Source organism: Amblyraja radiata, chromosome 2, assembly GCF_010909765.2.
Source record: "Amblyraja radiata isolate CabotCenter1 chromosome 2, sAmbRad1.1.pri, whole genome shotgun sequence".
Taxonomy (NCBI): domain Eukaryota; kingdom Metazoa; phylum Chordata; class Chondrichthyes; order Rajiformes; family Rajidae; genus Amblyraja; species Amblyraja radiata.
In genome coordinates this window covers 29,526,961-29,549,783 of record NC_045957.1, presented here as the reverse complement: position 1 = coordinate 29,549,783, position 22,823 = coordinate 29,526,961, and the positions used below count along the sequence as shown (strand labels likewise).

At 44.4% G+C, this 22,823-nt stretch overlaps 1 protein-coding gene across 5 annotated transcripts in view; it reads right to left on the bottom strand.

Moving 5' to 3' along the window:
• Positions 1-22,823, bottom strand: part of dpp6 (dipeptidyl peptidase like 6) — a 1,023,588-nt gene that overhangs the window by 170,939 nt on the left and 829,826 nt on the right. For all 5 annotated transcript variants that reach the window (XM_033044183.1, XM_033044163.1, XM_033044144.1 and 2 more), the window contains exon 5: positions 5,625-5,699. In XM_033044183.1, coding sequence (XP_032900074.1) covers positions 5,625-5,699 — 75 coding nt within the window. The remainder of the gene's footprint in view (positions 1-5,624; positions 5,700-22,823) is intronic.

Below are 22,823 nucleotides of genomic sequence, written 5' to 3'. Positions count from 1 at the left end.
GCACCGTAAGGCAGCAACTCTACCGCTGCGCCACTGTGTCGCCACCTTGTGGCAGAGCTCCCGTTGGAGAGAGGAGGAGAACTTCTTCAAGGTAGGAGTACCTCGAGGAGATTTTGCAGTAGAACAGACACGATGTATCGGTAGGAACTGCAGATGCTGGTTTACACCAAAAATGGACACAGTGTGCTGGAGCAACTCAGTGGGTCAGGCAGCATCTCTGGAAAGAAGGAATAAGTGATGTTTCGGGTCAGGAACCCTTCATTAGACTGTGTAGACTGGGAGAGCAGGTGGAATCATCGAGGGGGAGCAGTGACAGAGGATATTGCAGAACTCTGACAGGAGGAGAACCTCGGAGACAGGGAGCAGGAAGGACAGTCTGAGGTAGTGTTCCAACCCAAAATATCACCTATCCTTTTTCTCCAGAGATGCTGCCTGACCCGCTGAGTTGCTCCAGGACTTTGTGTCTATTTTCGGTGCAAACCTGCATCTGCAGCCCCTGCCTACACAGTTTGATCGCATGGCATCCATCTCTGACTAGATAGGTTGGACACATTGGGTTTCTTTTCTGGAGGCCAAGGGAGCTGAAGGGAGGGAGGGGGTGACCTGTGCGAGGTGTATAATATCAAGAGGGGCAGCCATCAAAATCTTTTCTCGTGGTCAGTGTAGGGATACGGTTTATTGAGCAGTAGCAGATTTAGAGGGGATCTCAGGGGAAATGTTCCCACACAATGGGTCTCGGATGAGCTGCCTGAAGCAGTGATGAAGCCTCCCAGGATATTTAGTTTAGTTTAGAGATACAGCATGGAAATAGGCCCTTCGGCCCACCGGGTCCGCGCTGACCAGCGATCCCCGCACATTAACACTATCCTACACCCACTAGGGACAATTCTTACATTTACCAAGCCAATGAACTTACAAACCTGTACGTCTTTGGAGTGTGGGAGGAAACCGAAGATCTTGGAGAAAACCCACGCAGGTCACGGCGAGAACGTACAAACTCCGTACAGACAGCACCTGTAGTCGGGATCGGACCCGGGTCTCCGTCGCTGCATTCATTCGCTGTAAAGCAGCAACTCTACCGCTGTGCCACCCTGACCGCCCATTTGGACAAGGGCTTCAATTTATCAAGGCTACAGACCTACGAATTTCATTGTTCCGTTTCCGTGGCACTAAAACACTCGACTCTTGACTAATGTGGGTAAATGGGTGGAATAATTGACATTGAGGTGGTGGGCCTGGTGCTGTGCTGTATGATTCTATGACCTGGGGCTCTGAGTATAAGAGCCAGGAAGTCATGTTGCAGCTTTCTAGAACTTTGGTTAGGCAGCATTTGGAGTATTGCATGCAGTTTTGCTATCATTACAGGAAGAATTTGGAATACGGAGACTGTGGATAGTTTGCTGTGGAGGCTTAACCAGAATGAAGCCTGGGTTCAAAGGTATTACCTATAGGGAGAGGTTGGACAGATTTGGATTGTTTTCTCTGAAGCATCAGAGGTGGAGGGGAGAATTGATAATAATAATAATAATACATTTTATTTATGGGCGCCTTTCAAGAGTCTCAAGGACACCTTACAAAAATTGAGCATGTATAGGAAAAACATGTAAGGGGAATGAAATAAATAGTAGAGACATGACTAGTACACAAAGTAAAGACAGAATTCAATACAAAACACAGCATGAGGCAATTAATGCACAGATGAAAAGGGACGGGGACGTGGGGCTAAGGATAGGCAGAGGTGAAGAGATGGGTCTTGAGGCGGGACTGGAAGATGGGGAGGGACACGGAATTGCGGATCAGTTGGGGGAGGGAGTTCCAGAGCCTGGGAGCTGCCCTGGAGAAGGCTCTGTCCCCAAAACTGCGGAGGTTGGACTTGTGGATGGAGAGGAGACCGGCTGATGTGGATCTGAGGGACCGTGAGGGTTGGTAGCGGGAGAGGAGGTCAATGAGATATGTGGGGGCCAGATGGTGGAGGGCTTTGTAGGTGAGGACCAGGATTTTGTAGGTGATCCGGTGGGAGATGGGAAGCCAGTGAAGTTTTTTGAGGACTGGAGTGATGTGATGCCAGGATTTGGTGTGGGTGATGAGTCGGGCGGCTGCGTTCTGGACCAGTTGGAGTCGGTTGATGTAGGTGGAGCTGATGCCAAGGAGAAGTGAGTTGCAATAGTCCAGTCGGGAGGAGATGAAGGCATGGATGAGTCTTTCAGCAGCAGGCGGAGTGAGAGAGGGTCTGAGTTTGGCGATGTTGCGGAGATGAAAGAAGGAGGTTTTAATGACATGGCGGATGTGAGGCTCAAGGGAGAGGGTAATAGAAGTAGGTAAAATGATGAGAGGCAGAGATAAGATAGACAGTCAGAACTTTTTTCCCAGGATGGATATGTCAAAGTTTAGAGGACGTAGCCTGAAGGAAAAACAAGTCATGTTTACAGGAGATGTTATTTTACACAGAGGATGATGGGTCTTTGGAACGCATTGCTAATAGTGGTGGTGGAGGCGGGTATATTAGTGCACTTAAGAGACTTCGGATAGGCACATGAATACGCATGGAATGAAGGGATATGGATTGCATGCAGGCAGAGTACTTTAACGGCACTTTGTTCGGCACAGACATTGTGGGCCGAAGGGTTTGTTCCTGTGCTATACTATGGAATTAGAAAGTGGGTGCCTAGAACATCTGTGCCTCAAATAATGAAAAGCCTAGAAAGAATGGAGGTGGGGAGTTTGTTTTCTGCGGTGGGAGAGTCTAGGACCAGAGGGCACAACCACAGAATAAAAGGACGTATCTTTAGAATGGAGAGGAGGAGGAATTTCTTCAGCCCAGATGGTGGTGAATCTGTTGAATTCATTGCCGCAGGCTGTGGGTGTTTTCCAAACACGTTCTTGACTAGTAAAGGTGGCAAAGATTATGGGGTGAAGGCAGGAAAATGGGGTTGAGAGGGAAGAGTAGATCAACCATGATTGAATGGCGGAGCAGACTTGAGGAGCCGAATGGCCTATTTCTGCTCAAACGTCATGATCTTATGGTCTTCTATCCTTCCTACTGTGTTGTGACTGCAACTGCACCCAGTGTTATAGCTGTGGCCTGAATCGTCATAGAATCATTCAACATGGAACCAGGCCCTTCAGCCCACTGAGTCCACCCTGACTATCAAGCACCTACTTGCAATAATCCTGAACTCATAGAAACATAGAAAATAGGTGCAGGAGTAGGCCATTCGGCCCTTCGAGCCTGCACCGCGATTCGATATGATCATGGCTGATCATCCAACTCAGTATCCCATCCCTGCCTTCTCTCCATACCCCCTGATCCCTTTAGCCACAAGGGCCACATCTAACTCCCTCTTAAATATAGCCAATGAACTGGCCTCAACTACCTTCTGTGGCAGAGAATTCCACAGATTCACCACTCTCTGTGTAAAAAATGATTTTCTCATCTCGGTCCTAAAAGACTTCCCTCTTATCCTTAAACTGTGACCCCTAGTTTTGGACTTCCCTAACATCGGGAATAATCTTCCTGCATCTAGCCTGTCCAATCCTTTAAGAATTTTGTAAGTTTCTATAAGATCCCCCCTCAATCTTCTGAATTCCAGCGTGTACAAGCCAAGTCTATCCAGTCTTTCTTCATATGAAAGTCCTGCCATCCCAGGAATCAGTCTGGTGAACCTTCTCTGTACTCCCTCTATGGCAAGAATGTATTTCCTCAGATTAGGAGACCAAAACTGTACGCAATACTCCAGGTGTGGTCTCACCAAGACCCTGTACAACTGCAGTAGAACCTCCCTGCTCTTATACTCAAATTATTTTGCTATGAATGCTAACATACCATTTGCTTTCTTCACTGCCTGCTGCACCTGCATTCCTACTTTCAATGACTGGTGTACCATGACACCCAGGTCTCATTGCATCTCCCCTTTTCCTAATCGGCCACCATTCAGATAATAGTCTACTTTCCTGTTTTTGCCACCAAAGTGGATAACCTCACATTTATCCACATTATACTGCATCTGCCATGCATTTGCCCACTCACCCAACCTATCCAAGTCACCTTGCAGCCTCCTAGCATCCTCCTCACAGCTAACACTGCCCCCCAGCTTCGTGTCATCCGCAAACTTGGAGATGTTGCATTCAATTCCCTCATCCAGATCATTAATATATATTGTAAATAGCTGGGGTCCCAGCACTGAGCCTTGCGGTACCCCACTAGTCACTGCCTGCCATTCTGAAAAGGACCCGTTTACTCCTACTCTTTGCTTCCTGTCTGCCAGCCAGTTCTCTATCCACATCAATACTGAACCCCCAATATCATGTGCTTTAAGTTTGTATACTAATCTCTTAGTATACTAATCTCATCCAGTTATATTCTCCCCACATTCCCATCAACTCCTCTCAGGGCCAATTTGCAGCGGCTAATTAAACCACGATTCCGAACGTCTTTGTGACATACGAGGAAAGCAGAGCATCGGTGTAAAACCCATACGGTCGCAGAGAGAATGTGCAAACTCCACTCAGGCAGTGGACACAGAGGTCAGGATCGAAGCTGCCTCTCTGGTATTCTGTTCCTCAAGTAAAAAGGCAAGTATTCCATGTGCCATGTTAACTAATAGGTTTCTGGCCATTGAGGGATCAGGCTCTTTGACACAACTCATTCATGGGATGAGGGATTGCGTTGGGAGATGGAACAGAGGTAGTTGGAACAATGGAACAGCATCTGAACAGATGCTGGAAAGGGTGCAGAGCAGAATTACGAGGATGCTGCCAGGACTTGAGGGTCTGAGATACAGGGAGAGATTGGGCAGGCTAGGATTTTACTCGTTGGAGCGCAGGAGGCCGAGGGGTTATCTTATCGTGGTGTATAAAATCGCGAGGGGAATAGAGTGAATGCATAGAGGCTCTGTCCTAAACTTGGGAATCGAGAACGAGCGGGCAAACATTTAAGATGAGAGGAGAAAGATTTAATAGGAACCTGAGGGGCAACTATTTCACTCAGAAGATGGTGGGCATATGGAATGCGCTGCCAGAAGATGTGGTTGAGGCAGGTACAATAACTACACTTAAAAGACAGATAGTTACATGGATAGGAAAGGTTGAGAGGGGATATTGACCAAACAAGGGTAAATGGGAATAGCTTAAATGGAGCGAAGGGCCTGTTTCCATGTTGCATCTCAAAGACGATCAGCCATGATCTCGGTGAATGGACAAGCAGGCTTGAAAGACCAAGTTTATTAAGACCAATTACCTGCCACTCTTTATCCTACCTCTCCTCTCTCCCATCTTTCTTCCATGTCCCTTCCCCCCACCCCACAATCAGTCTGAAGAAGGTTTCTGACCCAAAACGTCACCTATCCACATTCTCCGGAGATGCTGCCTGACCCGCTGAATTACTCCAGCACTCTGTGGTCCTTTCACCAACTCCTGATACCAGTTCTAGTGTTCTGAACCAATCATTTGCTTCATCTACAACTTCATAAACATAATGTAGCTTAAAAATACAGATTGTTTGAAAGAAAGAAATTAATTTACAGTGAAAAGTTTGGAAACATTGAATGAGTGCTTTTGCAATGAGCCAATAGTTGACCATTTCTTCCAGTAAAGTGATCTTTATGTTAACCAAAGACTGCACATACCTGTTCAATGTCATACGCAAGAAGAACAAACTTCATATCTGGCGATACTTCATATTTGCTGACTTTAAATTCTTGCTGTTAAAATAAAACAAAAATAAGTTTGTTATCAGTACACGAGATAAAAATTAGTCTCTCTAAATTATCCATCAAAATTCTTGGCACGTTATCTGAAGCAATGTAAGCCATCATGAGCAACCTCATTTGTACTTTGACCTCATGCAAACTGCCAATGAGGAAAGGACTGTGGTGGTCATGCACTTTCAACGAGGAAGTGGTCTATTTAGATTGTAAATGTTGCATTCTGGGGATTAAAAAAAATGTTACTGCATTTTCCTCTCCTGAAGATTTCCATAGCAGTTGACGATGCCCAAACAATCATTTATGGGTGAGCCTTGACTACTGATGAATGGTAGACTACTCAAAAAACCAGGGCCTGGGAAACTGAGCTTACTCTAGTTAACATCTAGACCAACACATTTTCAACACCATCCACTGGATAACATGGGGTCAAGAAGGCTTTCGGTGCATTAGTCAGGGTATCGAGTATAAAATTTGGGACATTATGTTACAGTTGTACAAGGTGTTGGTGAGTACTCCATTCAGTTGTGGTCACCCTGCTATAGGATGTCAATAGGCTGGAATGAGTGGCAGAGAAGATTTACGATGATGTTGCTAGGACTTGAGGTGGTGAGCTATGAAAGGCTCCGACTTTATTCTTTGGAGTGCAGAAGGCTGAGTGGTGATCTTATAGAGGTGCATAAAATCTTGAGGGGAATAGATAGGGTGAATGCACATGCTTTTTTTACCTAGAGTTGAGGAAACAAGGTTTAAGGCAAGAGGGGAAAAATGTAATAGGAACCTGAGGGTAAACCTGTAGCACTCAGAGGATGGATGGGTCTATGGAACGAGCTGCTGGAGGAGGTAGTTGAGGCAGGTACTATAACATGGCAGGTACTGTACATGGATAGGAAATGTGTAGAGGAATGTGGGCCAAATGTCAGCAAATGGAACTAGCTTGGATCTGACTTTTTGGTCGGCATGGACGTGTTGTGCCGAAGAGCCTGTTTCCGTGTTGTATGGCTCCATGAGTCTAAAACATCAGCTGTGAAATCCTTGCCAAGAGTTCATAGCACCTGGCACATCAATGGAGATCATTTAATTCAGCACAGGCCAGGGTTGGACACTTGGACTTGCCTGCCAAGTGTCCAATCCACATGGTTCAGAAGACCAAATCTTTATGCCACGATTACTCTGCAGAGAAGTCTCCTGGTGGCACAGTGGCGTAACGGTAGAGTTGCTATCTATTATGCCCCTGTCCCACTTAGGAAACCTGAACGGAAACCTCTGGAGACTTTGAGCCCCACCCAAGGTTTTCGTGCGGTTCCCGAAGGTTGCAGATGGTTGCCGGAGGTTGCAGGTAGTGGAAGCAGGTAGGGAGACTGACAAAAACCTCCGGGAACCTCCGGGAACTGCAAGGAAACCTTGGGTGGGGCACAAAGTCTCCAGAGGTTTTCGTTCAGGTTTCCTAAGTGGGACAGAGGCATTACAGTGCCAGAGACCCGAGTTTGATCCTAACTACAGGTGCTTGCTGTATGGAGTTTGGACGTTCTCCCTGTGACCAGGTGGGTTTATCCGGGTACTCCAGTTTCTTCTCACACTCCAAAGACGTACACGTTTGCCGGTTCATTGGCTTTGCTAAGAATTGAAAGGTGTTCCTATTGTGTAGGATAATGTTAGTGTATGGGGATCACTGGTCGGCATGGACTCAGTGGGCCAAAGGGCCTGTTTTCGCGCTGTATCTCTAAAGTAACTGAGAAGTAAATCTGTGGCAACACCCAAACTTTGTGCAATTTTCCAGCTCATTCATAGAGTTTCATGACACATTCAATTTCACATTCGGCAATGATTGTGAGAGGCATTTTTCACAACAACAAAGGAGGCTGCAAAAACGGCAGACTTCCTGCATTGAACACTACTTCAATCCCACGCTGATTGCCTCAAACGTTATCAATCTCTTCTTTCTTCGCTTTCATATATAAAATGCTCCAATGAAGCTCCTAGGTACTTATTACCACAGCAAGAATACCTGCTGCCCGTTTCGACATGAATGCCTCACAGTAGATTATTGTGGCAGCAGGGTTTACAGGGGCATCAGGATATGGTATTCATTCTCTTTAATATCTCAACACTTAAACCAGAAAAATAAATATGAAATGTAAACTCTAACCAGTCCTTCAACCAAGCATGGCAGATACACGTGTGGAAATGAGAGTCGACAGATGATGAGATCTAGTCCAAAAAGTAAATTGTTGGAGAAACTCAATGGGTCGAGCAGCATCTGTGGGAGAGGACCGGAACTGTTGATGGAGTGGTGTGCCCTCTGATCCTAGACTCCCCCACTACTGGATTGTCGGATGCCCTCTCCTTACCTTGGAGGACTTACACAGTTCCCGCTGCATCAAAAAATCCCAGAGTATTATAAAGGACATTTCCCACCCCGGACACTCCCTGTTTGAACTGTTACCGTCAGGCAGACGGTACAGATCTACAAGGACAAGGACAAACAGACTTAAAAACAGTTTTTACCCCACTGCTATAAAGGCACTAAATGTAGCCGCCAAGGAACGCAGGGGCGATACATACATACATGAAATCGACAGAAGGATGTAGGGCTGGGTGTTTATGCGTGCTATTTTTATGATATTTATTTTAGTTGTTTATCTTTTTAAATATTTTACTTTGTATGTATCGTTAGCTTTTAGAAATGTTTGAATGGTGCACTGACTGGCTGACATTTTACAATTTCGTTGTACATGGTTCATGTTACAATGACAATAAAGAAACTATTCTATTCTATTCTATTCTATTCTATTCTACTGGAAACTTCCTCTCCACATCCACTCTATCTAGGCCTTTCATTATCCGATAGGTTTCTATGAGGTCCCACCTCATTTGACAATAAGGAGTTTCTGGTTGATCCCTGTATCAGGAATGTGCATAGAATTACAAAGGGCTGGAGTAACTCAGTGGGTCAGGCACCATCTCCGGAGCACATGAATCGGTGGCGTTTCGAGTCGGGACCCTTCTTTAGATTAGGTCCTCCATTCTTCTCAGGGATATGCTTATGTTGCATTCCAGAGAAATGCTCTTTCTTGTTACCTTATCACAACCCCAATTGGGGTAATGGTCACTCTGTGAGACTCTAGAAAGCAGGTGACACAGAAGAAGGGATTTGGCCCGAAACGTTGCCTATTTCCTTCGCTCCATAGATGCTGCTGCACCCGCTGAGTTTCTCCAGCATTTTTGTGTACCTTCGATTTTCCAGCATCTGCAGTTCCTTCTTAAAAACATTATATCTTAATCTTGGCCTCTATTTCTAATAGGAAGTACTGAATTGTCGGTAGTCTGTTTCATTTAACTCTGATCATCCAAAGTCTTCTTTCTACCCAAGTATTAAACTCTCACTTTGAATCGTTTGCTCTCAGATGTTCCTAAGTCCCTGTGCAATTTCCAATCAAAGTGTGGTGCACAGTCTATAAGAACATAAGACATAGAAGGAGGATTAGACCATTCAGCCCATCGAGACTACTCTGCCATTGTGGATCTATTTTTCCCTCTTAACCACATACTCCTGCCTGCTAACTGTTACTAATCAAGAGCTTATCAATTCTCACTTCAAAAATACCTAACATCTTGGCCTCCGCAGCAGACAGCACCTGCAATTCCACAGATTCACCACCCTCTGGCTAAAGAAATTCCTCATCATCTCCGTTCTAAAGATACATCTTTTTACCCTGAGGCTGTGCCCTTGGGTTTTGGACTCTCCTTCTCCTGGAAACTTCCTCTTCACATAGAAACATAGAAAATAGGTGCAGGAGTAGGCCATTCAGCCCTTCGGGCCAGCGCTGTCATTCAATATGATCATGGCTGATCATCTAAAATCAGTACCCCATTCCTGCTTTTTCCCCATATCCATTGATTCCTTTAGCCCAAAGAGCTAAATCTAACTCTCTCGTGAAAACATCCAGTGAATTGGCTTTCACTACCTTCTGTGACAGTGAATTACACAGATTCACAACTCTCTGAGTGAAAACGTTTCTCCTCATCTGTCCTAAATGGCCTACCCATTATTCTTAAACTGTGACCCCTGGTTCTGGACTCCCCCAACTTCGGGGACATTATTCCTGTATCTAGCCTGCCTGTCCAAATCTTTAAGAATTTTATATGTTTTTATAAGATCCCCATCTCATCCTTCTAAATTCCAGTGAATACAAGGCCAATCGACTCATTCTTTCATCATTTGCCAGTCCTGCCATCCCGGGAATTAACCTGGTGAACCTACGCTGCACTCCCTCAATAGCAATAACGTCCTTCCTCAAATTAGGAGACCAAAATTGTACACATGGACGACAGATGGCACAATGGGCTAAGTGTTCGGCTGGCAACCGGAAGGTAGCCGGTTCGAATCCCGCTTGGAGTGCATACTGTCGTTGTGTCCTTGGGCAAGACACTTCACCCACCTTTGCCTGTGTGTGAATGTGTGTGAATGTGTGTGAGTGATTGGTGGTGGTCGGAGGGGCCGTAGGCACAGATTGGCAGCCACGCTTCCGTCAGTCTGCCCTACAGAAGTAGCTTACCACCACCGAGTGTGACTGAGGAGTGAATGAATAATGCGATGTAAAACGCCTTGAGTATTAGAAAGGCGCTATATAAATCCCATCCATTATTATTATTACACAATACTCCAGGTGCGGTCTCACCAGGGCCCTGTACAACTGCAGTAGCCTTACCTTACCCTCTCAACCCCATTCTCCTGCCTTCTCTCCATAATTCCCTGACACCCTTATTGATTAAGAACCTATCAATCTCCACTCTAAAAATATCTATTGATCCCTGGGATCATTCTCGTAAACCTCCTCTGGACCCTCTCCATTGCCATCATATTCTTCCTCAGATATAGAGCCCAAAACAGCTCACAATACTACAAAGGTGGTCTGACCAGTGCCTTATAAAGCCTCAGCATTGCTTCTCTGTTTTTATATTCTAATCCTCTTGAAATAAATGCTAGCATTGTATTTACCTTCCTTACTTCCGATTCAACTTGCAAATTAACTTTTTGGCAAATCCTCTGCCAGCACTCCCAAGTCCTTTTGCACCTCTGCTATCTGAATTTTCTCCCCATTTAGAAAATAGTCTACGCCTTTATTCCTACTACCAAATTACATTGTATTCTGGGTTGCCTCTTTGTATTCCATCAGCCACATTTTTGCTCACTCTCTCAACTTGTCCAAGTCCTTCTGCAGAGTTCCTGCTTCCTCTACACTACCTGCCCTTCCACCTCCCTTCCTGGAGAGAGGTTGAGCAGGCTAGGAATCTATTCCTTGGAGCACAGGAGGATGACGGCAATCTTATAGAGGCGTCCAAAATCATCAGTGGAATAGGTTGGGTAAACGCACAAAGTCTCTTGCCTAAATTAGGGGAGTCAAGAACCAGAAGGATAGTTCTAAGGTGAGGTTAAGGTAAGGTAAGATTGAATAGGAACCTGAGGGGTAACTTTTTTACACAAAGGGTGGTGGGTGTATGGAATAAGCTGCCGGAGGAGGTAGTTGAGGCTGGTACTATTGCAACTTTTAAGAAACCTTTGGACAGGTAGGTGGATGGGGGCAGGTTTAGAGGGATATGGGCCCAACGCAGGCAGGTGGGACTGGTGTAGATGTTGGTTGGTGTGGGCAAGTTGGAGGGATATGGGCTCAATGCAGGCAGGTGGGACTGGTGTAGATATTGGTTAGTGTGGGCAAGTTGGGCTGAAGGGCCTGTTTCCCCACTGTATGACTCCATGACTATGAGTCTATTTACCTGTCCAGCAGACTGATGAAGGTCAGGGAACTTACTCAAAGGTTGAGGATTAGTTTAGTTTGGTGTAGCATGAAATACATTTTGCTTGTCATTACTGCGGCCTTGTACAATAACTGGGTGCCTATCGAGTCCCGAATAACCTCAGAATAGATTGAGCAAAATAATCCGTTGTAAATGCCAGCAATATCTTCGGAGCTCTCCCAAGGGAATGGCAATGCAACTAATTTGTCCTGCCCCAGAAAAGTTTCCAAAAGCAGCAGTGCATGGATCCTTGTAATAGGTTTCTCCACAATAAAATTGTCTCCAAGCAACAGTGTCTTCAGTCAAGGAACCATTGATTCCCAATTCTCCTACTCCATCGGGTCCGCTGTGATTAGAAGCACTGTTGTAACCTCCAGGATTGTGATATTGATTGTTCACTTGGTTTGAATGCAACTTATTGTTTATTTTTATATTTTTCTATGGTGAACCCCTCAGGTGCATTTGCAGTGTGGAGTTTAGGGGGGAAGGGAGGGGGGGGACTCCCAGCAATAAACAATCAGAGCAGCACGGTGGCACAACAGTAGAGTTGCTTCCTCACAGCGCCAGAGACCTGGGTTCGATCCTGACTATGGGTGCTGTCTGTACGGAGTTTAACGTTCTCCCTGTGACCGTGTGGGTTTTTCTGGGTGCTCCAGTTTCCTCCCACTCTCCAAAGACGTACAGGTTTGTAAGTTAATTGGCTTTGGTAAAAATTGTAAATTCTCCCTCATGTGTAGCGTAGTGCTTGTGTACGTGGATCGCTGGTCTGCATGGACTGCTTTGGGGTATTAATCAAGAAACATGAAGATAGGAGCAGGAGTAGGGCATTCAGCCCCTCAGGCTAAACCCACCATTCAATATAATTGTGGTTGTTCGAGCCCAGACCTCGATTCCACGTCTGTGAATCTACTGAAAGCAAGATTTACACTTTACCTGCAGCTCACCATATTTACGCACATGACAGGAGACATGACAATAGACACAAAGCACGAAGTGTTAGAGGAACTCAGCAGGTCAAGCATCAACTCTGGAGAACATGGATAGGTGATGTTTCGGGTTGGGATCCTTCTTCAGCCATAAACGCCGATTTATTTTGTGCATTTGTGCTTTTCTTAAGTAATACCCCATTCCACCAGTGGCGCCGCACAATTGGCAGCCCCGCCAACTGCCTGTCTGTTTTTTTGTCTTTAAACATTTTTTTTAATGCGTTTTAAGTTTGTGTAATTGTTCTCTGGTTTGTTTTATGTGGGGGGAGGGGGTCGGGGGAAACTTTTTTTTCAGTTTCTTACCTGCCGGAGATTATTTTCCGGATCGCATTCTCTGGTCGCTCTGCAGCCTGCCATCGATGGAGCTGGAGGCCTCCTCGGACTGACCTTGAGCCCCACGGCGAGGCATGGACGTAACATCGGAGTCGATCCCTTGCCTGGGATCACTCCAACCGCGGCCTGCAAACTTTACATTGAGAGATTGCAATCTTGGGAGAGGCTAGTTGGGAGCTGCAACGACGCAGAGGTTCGACCAGCCCTGACGCGGGGTTTGATCGTCCGGTGCGGGGGAGCTGACATCCCCCCGATGCAAGAGCTGATCACTCAGATGCGGAGGGCCCAAACACCGCCGGCTACATGAGTCAAGATCGTCCCGTCAACGGAAGGCTCAAGGCCCCCGACCGCGGGAGAGCAAAGAATGAAAGAGATTTGAACTTTTTTTCGCCTTCCATCACAGTGAGGAATGTGGAGAGGCCACTGTGGTGGATGTTTATGTTAAAATGTGTTTTGTGTGTTTTGTTGCTTTTTATTTGTATGACTGACTTGGCAAATGAAATTCCTCATATGCTGAAAAACATACTTGGCAAATAAAGTATTATTGTAATTGTGATTTATTCAGTTTGAAGAAGGGTGCTGACCCAAAACGTCACCTATCCATGCTCTCCAGCGATGCTGCCTGACCCACTGAGTTGCTCCTCCATCACTTTGTGACTTTGTTTTGTAATCTGGTATCCTTTCTGGTTCCTTGTGTCTCTCTGACACTCTTGATTTGACCTGATATACTACTTTGGTTAACTCCCAGTGTCAGCAAAGCCTGGATCACATTTCCTTAAAGAGATACATATTTGTTCAAAACTAAGCTGCAATTCTTTAAATTACACTATTCATTTATTGTCATCGTTTATGTTCTGGTTCAGTCGAGTTTCTGGTCAGTTGTGATCCAGTTGGTGGGGGAACACTGCTGTCCTCTAATAGAGTCATAGAGTTATACAGCATGGAAACAGGCCCTTCAGCCCAACCTGCCCATACCAACCAAGATGCCCATCTACACTGTTTAGGAAGGAACTGCAGATGCTGGTATGAACCGAAGATGGACACAAAATGCTGGAGTAATTCAGCGGGACAGGCAGTATCTCTGCAGAGAAGGAATAGGTGACGTTTCGGATCAAGACCCTTCTTCAGGCTGAAAGTCCTGGGAAAGGGAAATGAGAGATATAGACAATGATGTGGAGAGATTTAGAACAAATGAATGAAAGATATGCAAAAAAGTAACAATGCTAAAGGAAACAGGGCATTGTTAGCTGTTTGCTAGGTAAGAACGAAAACCTGGTGTGACTTAGGTTGGGGAGGGATGGAGAGAGAGGGAATGCAAGGGTTACTTGCCCCATCTACACTAGTGCCCACATTTGGCCCATATCCCTTTGAACTTTTCCTAACCATCCTAACCTTTAACTAATTATGCTATCCGCTTGGTATTCCTCAAAACAGAGCTTTTCTTGTGGCTTTGGACTTGAAGCCCGTGTGCTTATTATTTTGGTTTGCTTCTTTATAAGGAAACCCATTGTTTCCTCCTTGTTCCCTCAGGTATAATGTTTTCCTCTACTCACCTTATGCACCAGCTAACCAGACACCAATTTTGTTATAATGGGACTCATTAGAAGGTGTTACTTTCTCATTTCCAGCTCCTACTCATAGCCTCCTTCGAGGTCTGACCTTCAAGACTCATTGGTCCATGTCTGTCGGCCCTCTGCAACATCCAGTAATCTATTTAGTTTAGAGGTACAGTGTGGAAACAGTTCTTCTGCGCCGCACAGTGACCCCCCCATGCTAACACTATGCTACCTATTATAGCAAGCCAATAACCTACAAACTTGTATGTCTTTCAAGTGTGAAAGAAAACTGGATCACCCGCAGAAAACCCACGCAGATCACCGGAAGAATGTATATACACCGTTCAGACAGCACCCGTAGTCAGGATTGAGCCCAGGTCTCCAGCGCTGTAACGCACCAGCTCTATTACTGTGCCATGGTGCTGCCACAGTGGCTCGACAATTCTGCCATCTTCCAATTACTTGCCCGTTTTAAAGCAGGAATTGCTGGGCTTTAATAACAATTTGCCTTACACCCTCGAGAAACAAGTCATTAGTTCACTGCAGAAGAATCGTCAATAGACGATAGACAATAGACAATAGGTGCAGGAGTAGGCCATTCGTCCCTTCAAGCCAGCACCGCTATTCAATGTGATCATGGTTGATCATCCCCAACCAGTATCCCATTCCTGCCTTCTCCCCATATTCCCTGACTCCGCTATCTTTTTTTTTTCAATAATATTTTTATTGGAAGCAGTGTACAGTAGTATAAACTGCGGCATACGACAAAATACATTTATTGTACAACTTCCATTTTAATTTTAATTTGACAAAAATGAAATAGAAAAAGAGAAAAAGAGCAAGAAAGAGAGCGAGTGAAAGAGCTAGTGAATGTGTAAACCCCTAAACTACCAAAGAGTGTGGTCGCAGAGTGAATAAGTAAGAACTTACAAAAAAATAAAAAGACAAAAACGAAAAATAATAAAAAGAAACAAAAAAAAGCCCAAAACGTGTTGATATACCTACTTCGTTTCTCACCACACCCATCACCCAGTCCATAAATCGGTTTAATTACAAAGTTGTGTTGCACCATATTATGCTTGTATTGAATCAATGAAAGGAGACCATATCTTTAAAAATTGTTCCGATTTTCCTGCTAAGACGAGTCTCATATCTTCGAGATGTAGCGTCTCAGACATGCTTGTGATCCACATTTTAAGAGTTGGGGTGGATGCATTTTTCCAAAATTTATGTTTTTTTGCCATTATCAGGCTATAATTGAGGAAACGTCTTTGAAATATTGATAGCTCAGAGCAGGCTCCTGTTGTTCCAAATAGAATCAATTCTGTATGGGGGTCCAGTTTTGTTTTTAATAATTTTGAGAAGATTTCAAAGATTTCTTTCCAAAATTTATGGAGTTTTATGCAAGAGGCAAAAGAGTGGGCGCCATCCTGCGTGGTATGGCTGCCCAGCCTGCAGCTGTTAGTTTTTCACTCTTTTTTTTATTTTTAGTGAGTTTGAGTGTTTTGTTTTTGGAGCTCTAGTCTTTTTTGTGTGGGGGGTGGGGGGGGGGGGAGGGGGAAACTACTTTTCAGGGTCCCTACCTGGTCGGAGAGGCAGCTTTTCTCCGGGCTGCACTTTCGACCCGTCCTCGTGGCCTACCAGCGGGCCTAGAGCGGCGTTTCCTGAGGGGACCGCCCAGTACCTCGGCTTCAGCGGCAGCGGCACAGCGCTGGAGCGCTATTGCGGAGCGGGCGATGCCTTGCCCAGGTCGCCGCGCTGGAGCTCCGGTGAGCTGAAGACGGACGTTAAAACATCGCGGGACTGTGGAGCGGCCAGCTGCGGGCGGTGGCGCTGACTTTCAATCGGAGCCTGGGATCTCTTGCCGAGATCGTCAGTGGTGGAACTCCATCCGGCACAGCCTGTTGGCTTCGGAAGCCACGGTCTCCGGTAAGGGAAGCGGCTGTTCCAAGGTTCCCATGCTGTTGAGAGGATTCTCCCGACGCCAGAGCACCATCACCCGGCGAGAATGGCCTGGAACATCCCATGTCCACACATGTCCACCCCCGACTATGGGTGGACATGGGATGGGGACTGGACTTTGTGCCTTCCCTCATAATGGGAACCATTGTGGGGGGATGTTTTTATGTTTAAATTTCTTTATTACTGTTATGTCTGTATTCTTTCTTTATGTGCTGCATTGGCAAGAAGCATTTCACTACACCTAGGTGTATGTGACCAATAAAATAACCTTTGAACCTTTGAACCTTTGAGTGTGTTATAGTAGCTTCTTGAGAAAGACATTTGTCGCAGATAGGAGATACATTTGGAAACATTTTGTTCAGTTTTGTTTTTGAGTAATATAATCTGTGTAGTATTTTAAATTGGATTAGAATATTTTACATTAATCGAACAATTATGTATATATAGGAGATATTTTTCCCATCTGTCTTTGGGAATTTTTAGGCTTAACTCCTGTTCCCACTCTCTTCTAATTACATCTGACGATGGAATTTCTATGTTTAAAATGATATTGTACAAGTATGATATTAAATTATTTGACTGCGTTTCTATTCATACCTTCGTCTAATGTATCTGGCTGGCAACAGAGTTTGGTATTCGTGGGTATATGTTTTCAAATAATCTCGAATTTGAAGATATCTAAAATATTGATTACCTTTCAGGCTGTGTTTCGATTGTAATTTCTGGAATGATAAAAGGTTTCCCATTTCGTACAAATCTCCAACCTTTTTAATTCCTAGTCTTTCCCAATGAATAAACGTTTTATCTATAATAGTTGGTTTGAACGACGAGTTATTAGCTATTGGATAAAGAGAGATAGATTTCTTAGTTTAAGAGTAAATTTTACTTGTCTCCAAATTCGTAAAGTGCTATGAATAATCGGGTTTTTCTTGTATATTGTATTCTTCAACTTTATTGGGGAGAGTAACTTGTCAGTTTCTTTGTTGAACTAAATTAAGGCGCCTGTTAAAGGGCGGACATTCCTCTCTCTCCATTACTAACCAATCTACCTGTTGACATGAATATTCACTGCCCAATAATAGAACAAGAAATTGGGGAGCGCCAATCCGCCAATTTCTTTGGGTTTACTTAGATGTCGTCTATGAATTCTGTGTGATTTATAATCCCAAATAAAATTTGTAATCTGGGAATCAAGTTTAAAAAAAAAAGTTTTTAGGTAAATATATTGATTGAAATAAATAGAGAATTTGTGGTAGGAAAATCATTTTTATGGCATTTATTCTACCTATTAGCGACATCGGAAGTGTATTCCAGGATTGAATGAGAGCGTTTAATTGAGTAGTTAAGGGCAGGAGGTTTGCATTAAATAGAGAAATATATTTTCTGGTTACTTGGATACCCAGATATTTAAATTTTTCTGCAGCAATTCTAAAAGGAAATGTTAAAGGTGTGTCGACTCTTGGGGTTTAATCGCCATGATTTCACTTTTATTCCAGTTTATTCTATATCCTGAGAAAGAACCAAATTCCTCTATTAGATTTAATATATTCGGTATACTAACTTGAGATTTTGTAATGTATTATAATACATCATCTGCATATAATGATATTTTATTATAGGAATGTTTAGTATTATAGCCGTGAATATTCGGATATATTCTTATACTTTCCGCTAAGGGTTCTATCACAAGGGCAAATAGCAGGGGTGATAATGCACAACCCTGTCTATTCCCCCTGGATAAGTGAATTTTCAGAGAAAGTATGTGGTTGGTCAATATTCTAGCAGTCGGCCTGCATATAATAATTTTATCCATGAAATAAAATTCTCTCCCATCTGAAATTTTTGCAATACTGTGAAGGGGTATTCCCATTTTACTTGGTCAAATGCTTTTTCTGCATCTAATGAAATAATTGATAAGTCTTCTTCTTCAATTTTTATGAATACATTATATTAAAAAGACGTCTCAAATTATTAAATGAATGTCTCTTGGATATGAATCCCGTTTGATCCGCATGTATTAATTTACTAACGTATTTACTTAATCTTCTTGCCAAAGTTTCCGCTAATATTTTCTGATCTGTATTTAATAATGCGATTGCTCTATATGAACCGGGATCTTCTAGATCTTTATCCTTTTTGGGTATAAGTGTAATAGTTGATTCCGCTAGTGTTTCTGACTCTGCTATCTTTAAGAGCCCTATCTAGCTCTCTCTTGAAAGTATCCAGAGAACCGGCCTTCACCGTCCTCTGAGGCAGAGAATTCCACAGACTCAAAACTCTCTGTGTGAAAAAGTGTTTCCTCATTCCGTTCTAAATGACTTATCCCTTATTCTTAAACTGTGGCCCCTGGTTCTGGACTCCCCCAACATCGGGAACATGTTTCCTGTCTCTAGCGTGTCCAAACCCTTAATAATCTTATATGTTTCAATAAAATACCCTCTCATCCTTTTAAACTCCAGAGGGTACAAGCCCAGCCGCTCCATTCTCTCAGCATATGACAGTCCCATCATCCCTGGAATTAACCTTGTAAACCTACGCTGCACTCCCTCCATAGCAAGAATGTGCTTCCTCAAATTAGGGGATCAAAACTGCACACAATACGCCAGGTGTGGTCTCACTAGGGCCCTATACAACTGCAGAAGGACCTCTCTGCTCCTCTACTCATCGTCCCGTCAATCTACATAGCAATTTTGTTTCTGAGGCCAATTTTATTCAATGCCTCTGTTCCTGCCCTGGCAAACTATTACCCTCACTCCATCCCATCCCTCTATTGCATAAGCTCAACAATGAGATAGAACACAGAACCGTACAGAACAGGAACGAGAACAGGTCCTTCGGCCCACAATGTATGCGCTGACCATGATGCCTAGCTGAACAGATCTCATCTGCCTGCACACAATCCATATCCCTCTGTTCCCTGCTTATCTGAAATTCTCTTGAACATCACTATCATAGCTGTCTCCACCGCCACCCCAGCGAATGCGTTCCAGGTCCCCACCACCTCCTGTGTAAAAAAACTTGCCCTGCACATCTCCATTAAACTTTCCCTCTCCCACCTTATGGCTATGCCCTCCAGTGCTTATACCGAAGATGGACACAAAGTGTCTGAAGGAGGGTCCCAAACTGAAACCTCACCCATCCTTTTTCTCCCGAGATGCTGCCTGACCCACTGAGTTACTCCAGCACTTTGTGTCCAACGTCCTGGTGAAATCTCTTTGTTGCTACCACATCTCGATAATGTATCACTTTTATTTATTTTCATTATTACAGAAAGTTACCAAACAAGTACTTTTGATGTTAAGATTTTATTCCTATCCTATTCATTACAACATTTATTTCTATGCTGAACACGTTCGGATTTAAATAGATTAATTCATCACTTTGTGACAAGACTGTGTGATACAAATGTGTTAATTAATGTTCTAAAAGTACCACTCAATACAGTTTTAGGGCTCACTTCCGATTAGGTCACTCCGGTATCCTTCACATTACGATCATCGCTTGCTGTGCCACTTAGGGGCGGCACGGTGGTAGAGTTGCTGACTTACATTGCCAGAGACCTGGGTTCGAACCTGACTATGGGTGTTGTCTGTACGCAATTTGTACGTTCGCCCTGTGACCGCCTGCGTATTCTCCGGGTGCTCCGGTTTCCTCCCGCACTCCAAAGACGAGCAGGCTTTTAGGTTAATTGGCTTCGGTAAATTGCCCCAGGTGCGTCGGATGAGAAAGTGGGGCAACATAGAACTAGCGTACAAGTGATCGACGGTTGGCTTGGACTCGGTGGGTCAAAGTGCCTGTTTCCATGCTGTATCTCTAAACTATAAACTAAACAATAAACCTCTCTCCATTCGCTCAATGGAAGAGAAAGATCTCTCTGTACTAACCCTTCCAACACACTAGTGTCCAACCACAGCAGCACCACAGCTAAGTGGCAGTCTCCCTGCCCTCTTCAATTATCCCTGTCACTTTGTGCCTGCCAATTTAGCACAGCCCCTGGAAATCGTATTCTGTGCACCAGTACCCATTAAAACCTACATTAAGATTGCCCAAGCTTGTTTTACAAAAAGGCCGTTGGCAATCACAAAAGAAGAAAAAAAAGTGTTGTACCATTGAGAGAGAATGGATAAGGGGACATAGGTAGTGAATGCACAACAAGTTGATTGGGAATGGTAGAAACCTTCTGGTGATTACCTCATACGTTTTGATGGAGCAATCTTATTAAATTCATTTTAATAATTCAAACATCTTCCATTATTTATCCCTTTATTTTCATTTTCCTATTGAAAATAGATTTTAAATCTTTAAAATTCATTTGCAAAGTTGACAGCAAGACGATACATCAGTGAGGAACAAGTTAAAGATAAGGTGACACAGTGGTGCCGCTGGTAGTGCTGCTGCCTCACAGTGTCAGAGATCCTGGTTCGATCCTGACATTGGGTGTTTAGTTTATTTCAGAGATACACTGCGGAAACAGGCCCTTCGGCCCACTCAGCAGTCTCCATACACTAGCAGCATCCCACGCATTTGGGGCAATTTACAACTGAAGCCAATTAACCTACAAACCTGTATGTCTTTGAAATGTGGGTGGAAACCGGAGCACCCGGAGAAAACCCGCACAGGCCATGGGGAGAGCATACAAACTCCGTACAGACAGCACCCATAGTCAGGATTGAACCTGGGTCTCTGGTACTGTAAGGCAGCAACTCTACTGCTGTGGCACCGTGCGTGCTCCAGGTGCTGTCTGTGAGGAGTTTATACGTTCGCCCTGTGACCGCGTGGGTTTCATCCGGGTGTTCCGTTTTCCCTCCATACCCCAAACACACATGGGTTTGTACGTGAATTGGCCTCTGTAAATTGTGTAGTGGATGTTTAAGTGGGATAACATAGGTGTGAACATCTAGTGTGAAGGGGTGATCGATGGTCAGCATGAACTCGGTGGGCTGAAGGGCCTGTTCCCACGCTGTATCTTTCATTCAGTCAGTCAGTCTGCTGAACCTTGCTCATAATGTGCACAGATAAATGAGCAAAACGCTCCCTTCTCCAACTTCCCCTTTGCCTTTCTGCCTAGTTTCTTGGTTACAATATCCTCAATGAGTGTTCTTCTGGGATAATCATCTATCAAAACTACTTAGAAGTGAATAAAGCTCTGTAAAATCTGTTATCTTTCCATTAGGCAACAGTAATAACTTTAATCTCTTCTTGTAACAGCAGTCTTCCACCTCTGGCAACATCCTGCTGTATCTATGCTGTGCCCTTGTTATGCTTTTAAGGCCTCCAATGACATGTTTAAAATGCACTCTGTGGTCTGACACAGACTGATCTAATGTTTAATGTGAAATCATCACATCGCCCTTTCACATGGCATGTCCCCATCCACCCATACTCCTTCCTCCGGCTTCACATTTCGTACATCTTCTATCCTTATCCCACACTTTTTGTCTTTTCCTCTCGGTCCAACCATCTTCCATTCAACCATCTCCCTCCCCCCTCACTCATCTGCACGACCTATCACTTGCCAGGCTTTGTACTGCCCCCATCTTTCTTCCAGCTTTCTGCCCTCTGTTATAACCAGAGTCCCGACCTAAAACATCACCTTTACATGCTTCCACAGGTGCTGCCGACCTACTGAGTTACTCCAGCACTTTGTGTCTGTTTTCTTGTAAACCAGCACCTGTAGTTCCTTGTGTCATTATTTCTGTACATCATGGCACTGCTTTTGAAATCCAAAGCATTACCAGTCCTTTGATAAAGGGTATCATTAATATATTGCCATATATAACCTTACCAATGTATTCAGAGTAAACGAGGTGTAGTCACTGATGTGAAAAAGAAAACTCAGCAAGATCCCACAAACAGCAATGCAACACCAAGATATTCCATTGATTGATTGAAAGATGCAGCATGGGAACAGGCCCTTTGGCCCACTAGTCCATGCCAACCATCGATCACCCATTCACACGAGTTCTATATTATCCCGCTATCGCCCTGCACACTAGGGGCAATTTACAGAGGCCAACTAATATACAAAACACGCGTCTTTGAGATGTGGGAGTAAACCGGAGCACCTGGAGAAAACCCATGTGGTCACAGGGAGAATGTGCAAACTCCACACAGACAGCTCCCAACGACAATATCAAACCCAGGTCTTTGGCACTGGAAGGGAGGAGGCCTGATTGAGGTACATGAGATTACAAGAAGGATCTACAGATAGAACAGATAGTCAAAAGTTTTTTCCTATGGTAAGGGTATCCAGAACATGAGGGCATAGATTTCTGAGAGGTAAGTGCCTTGAAGAGGATCTGAGGGGTAGGTTTTTCATACAGAGGGGTGAATATGCAAAAAGGGTAACATGGAACTAGTGTGCACGTGTGATAGGAAAGAACTGCAGATGCTGGTTAAAATCGAAGGTCGACACAAAATGCTGGAGTAACTCAGCGGGACAGGCAGCAGTTCTGGAGGGAAGGAATGGCTGACGTTTCGGGTCA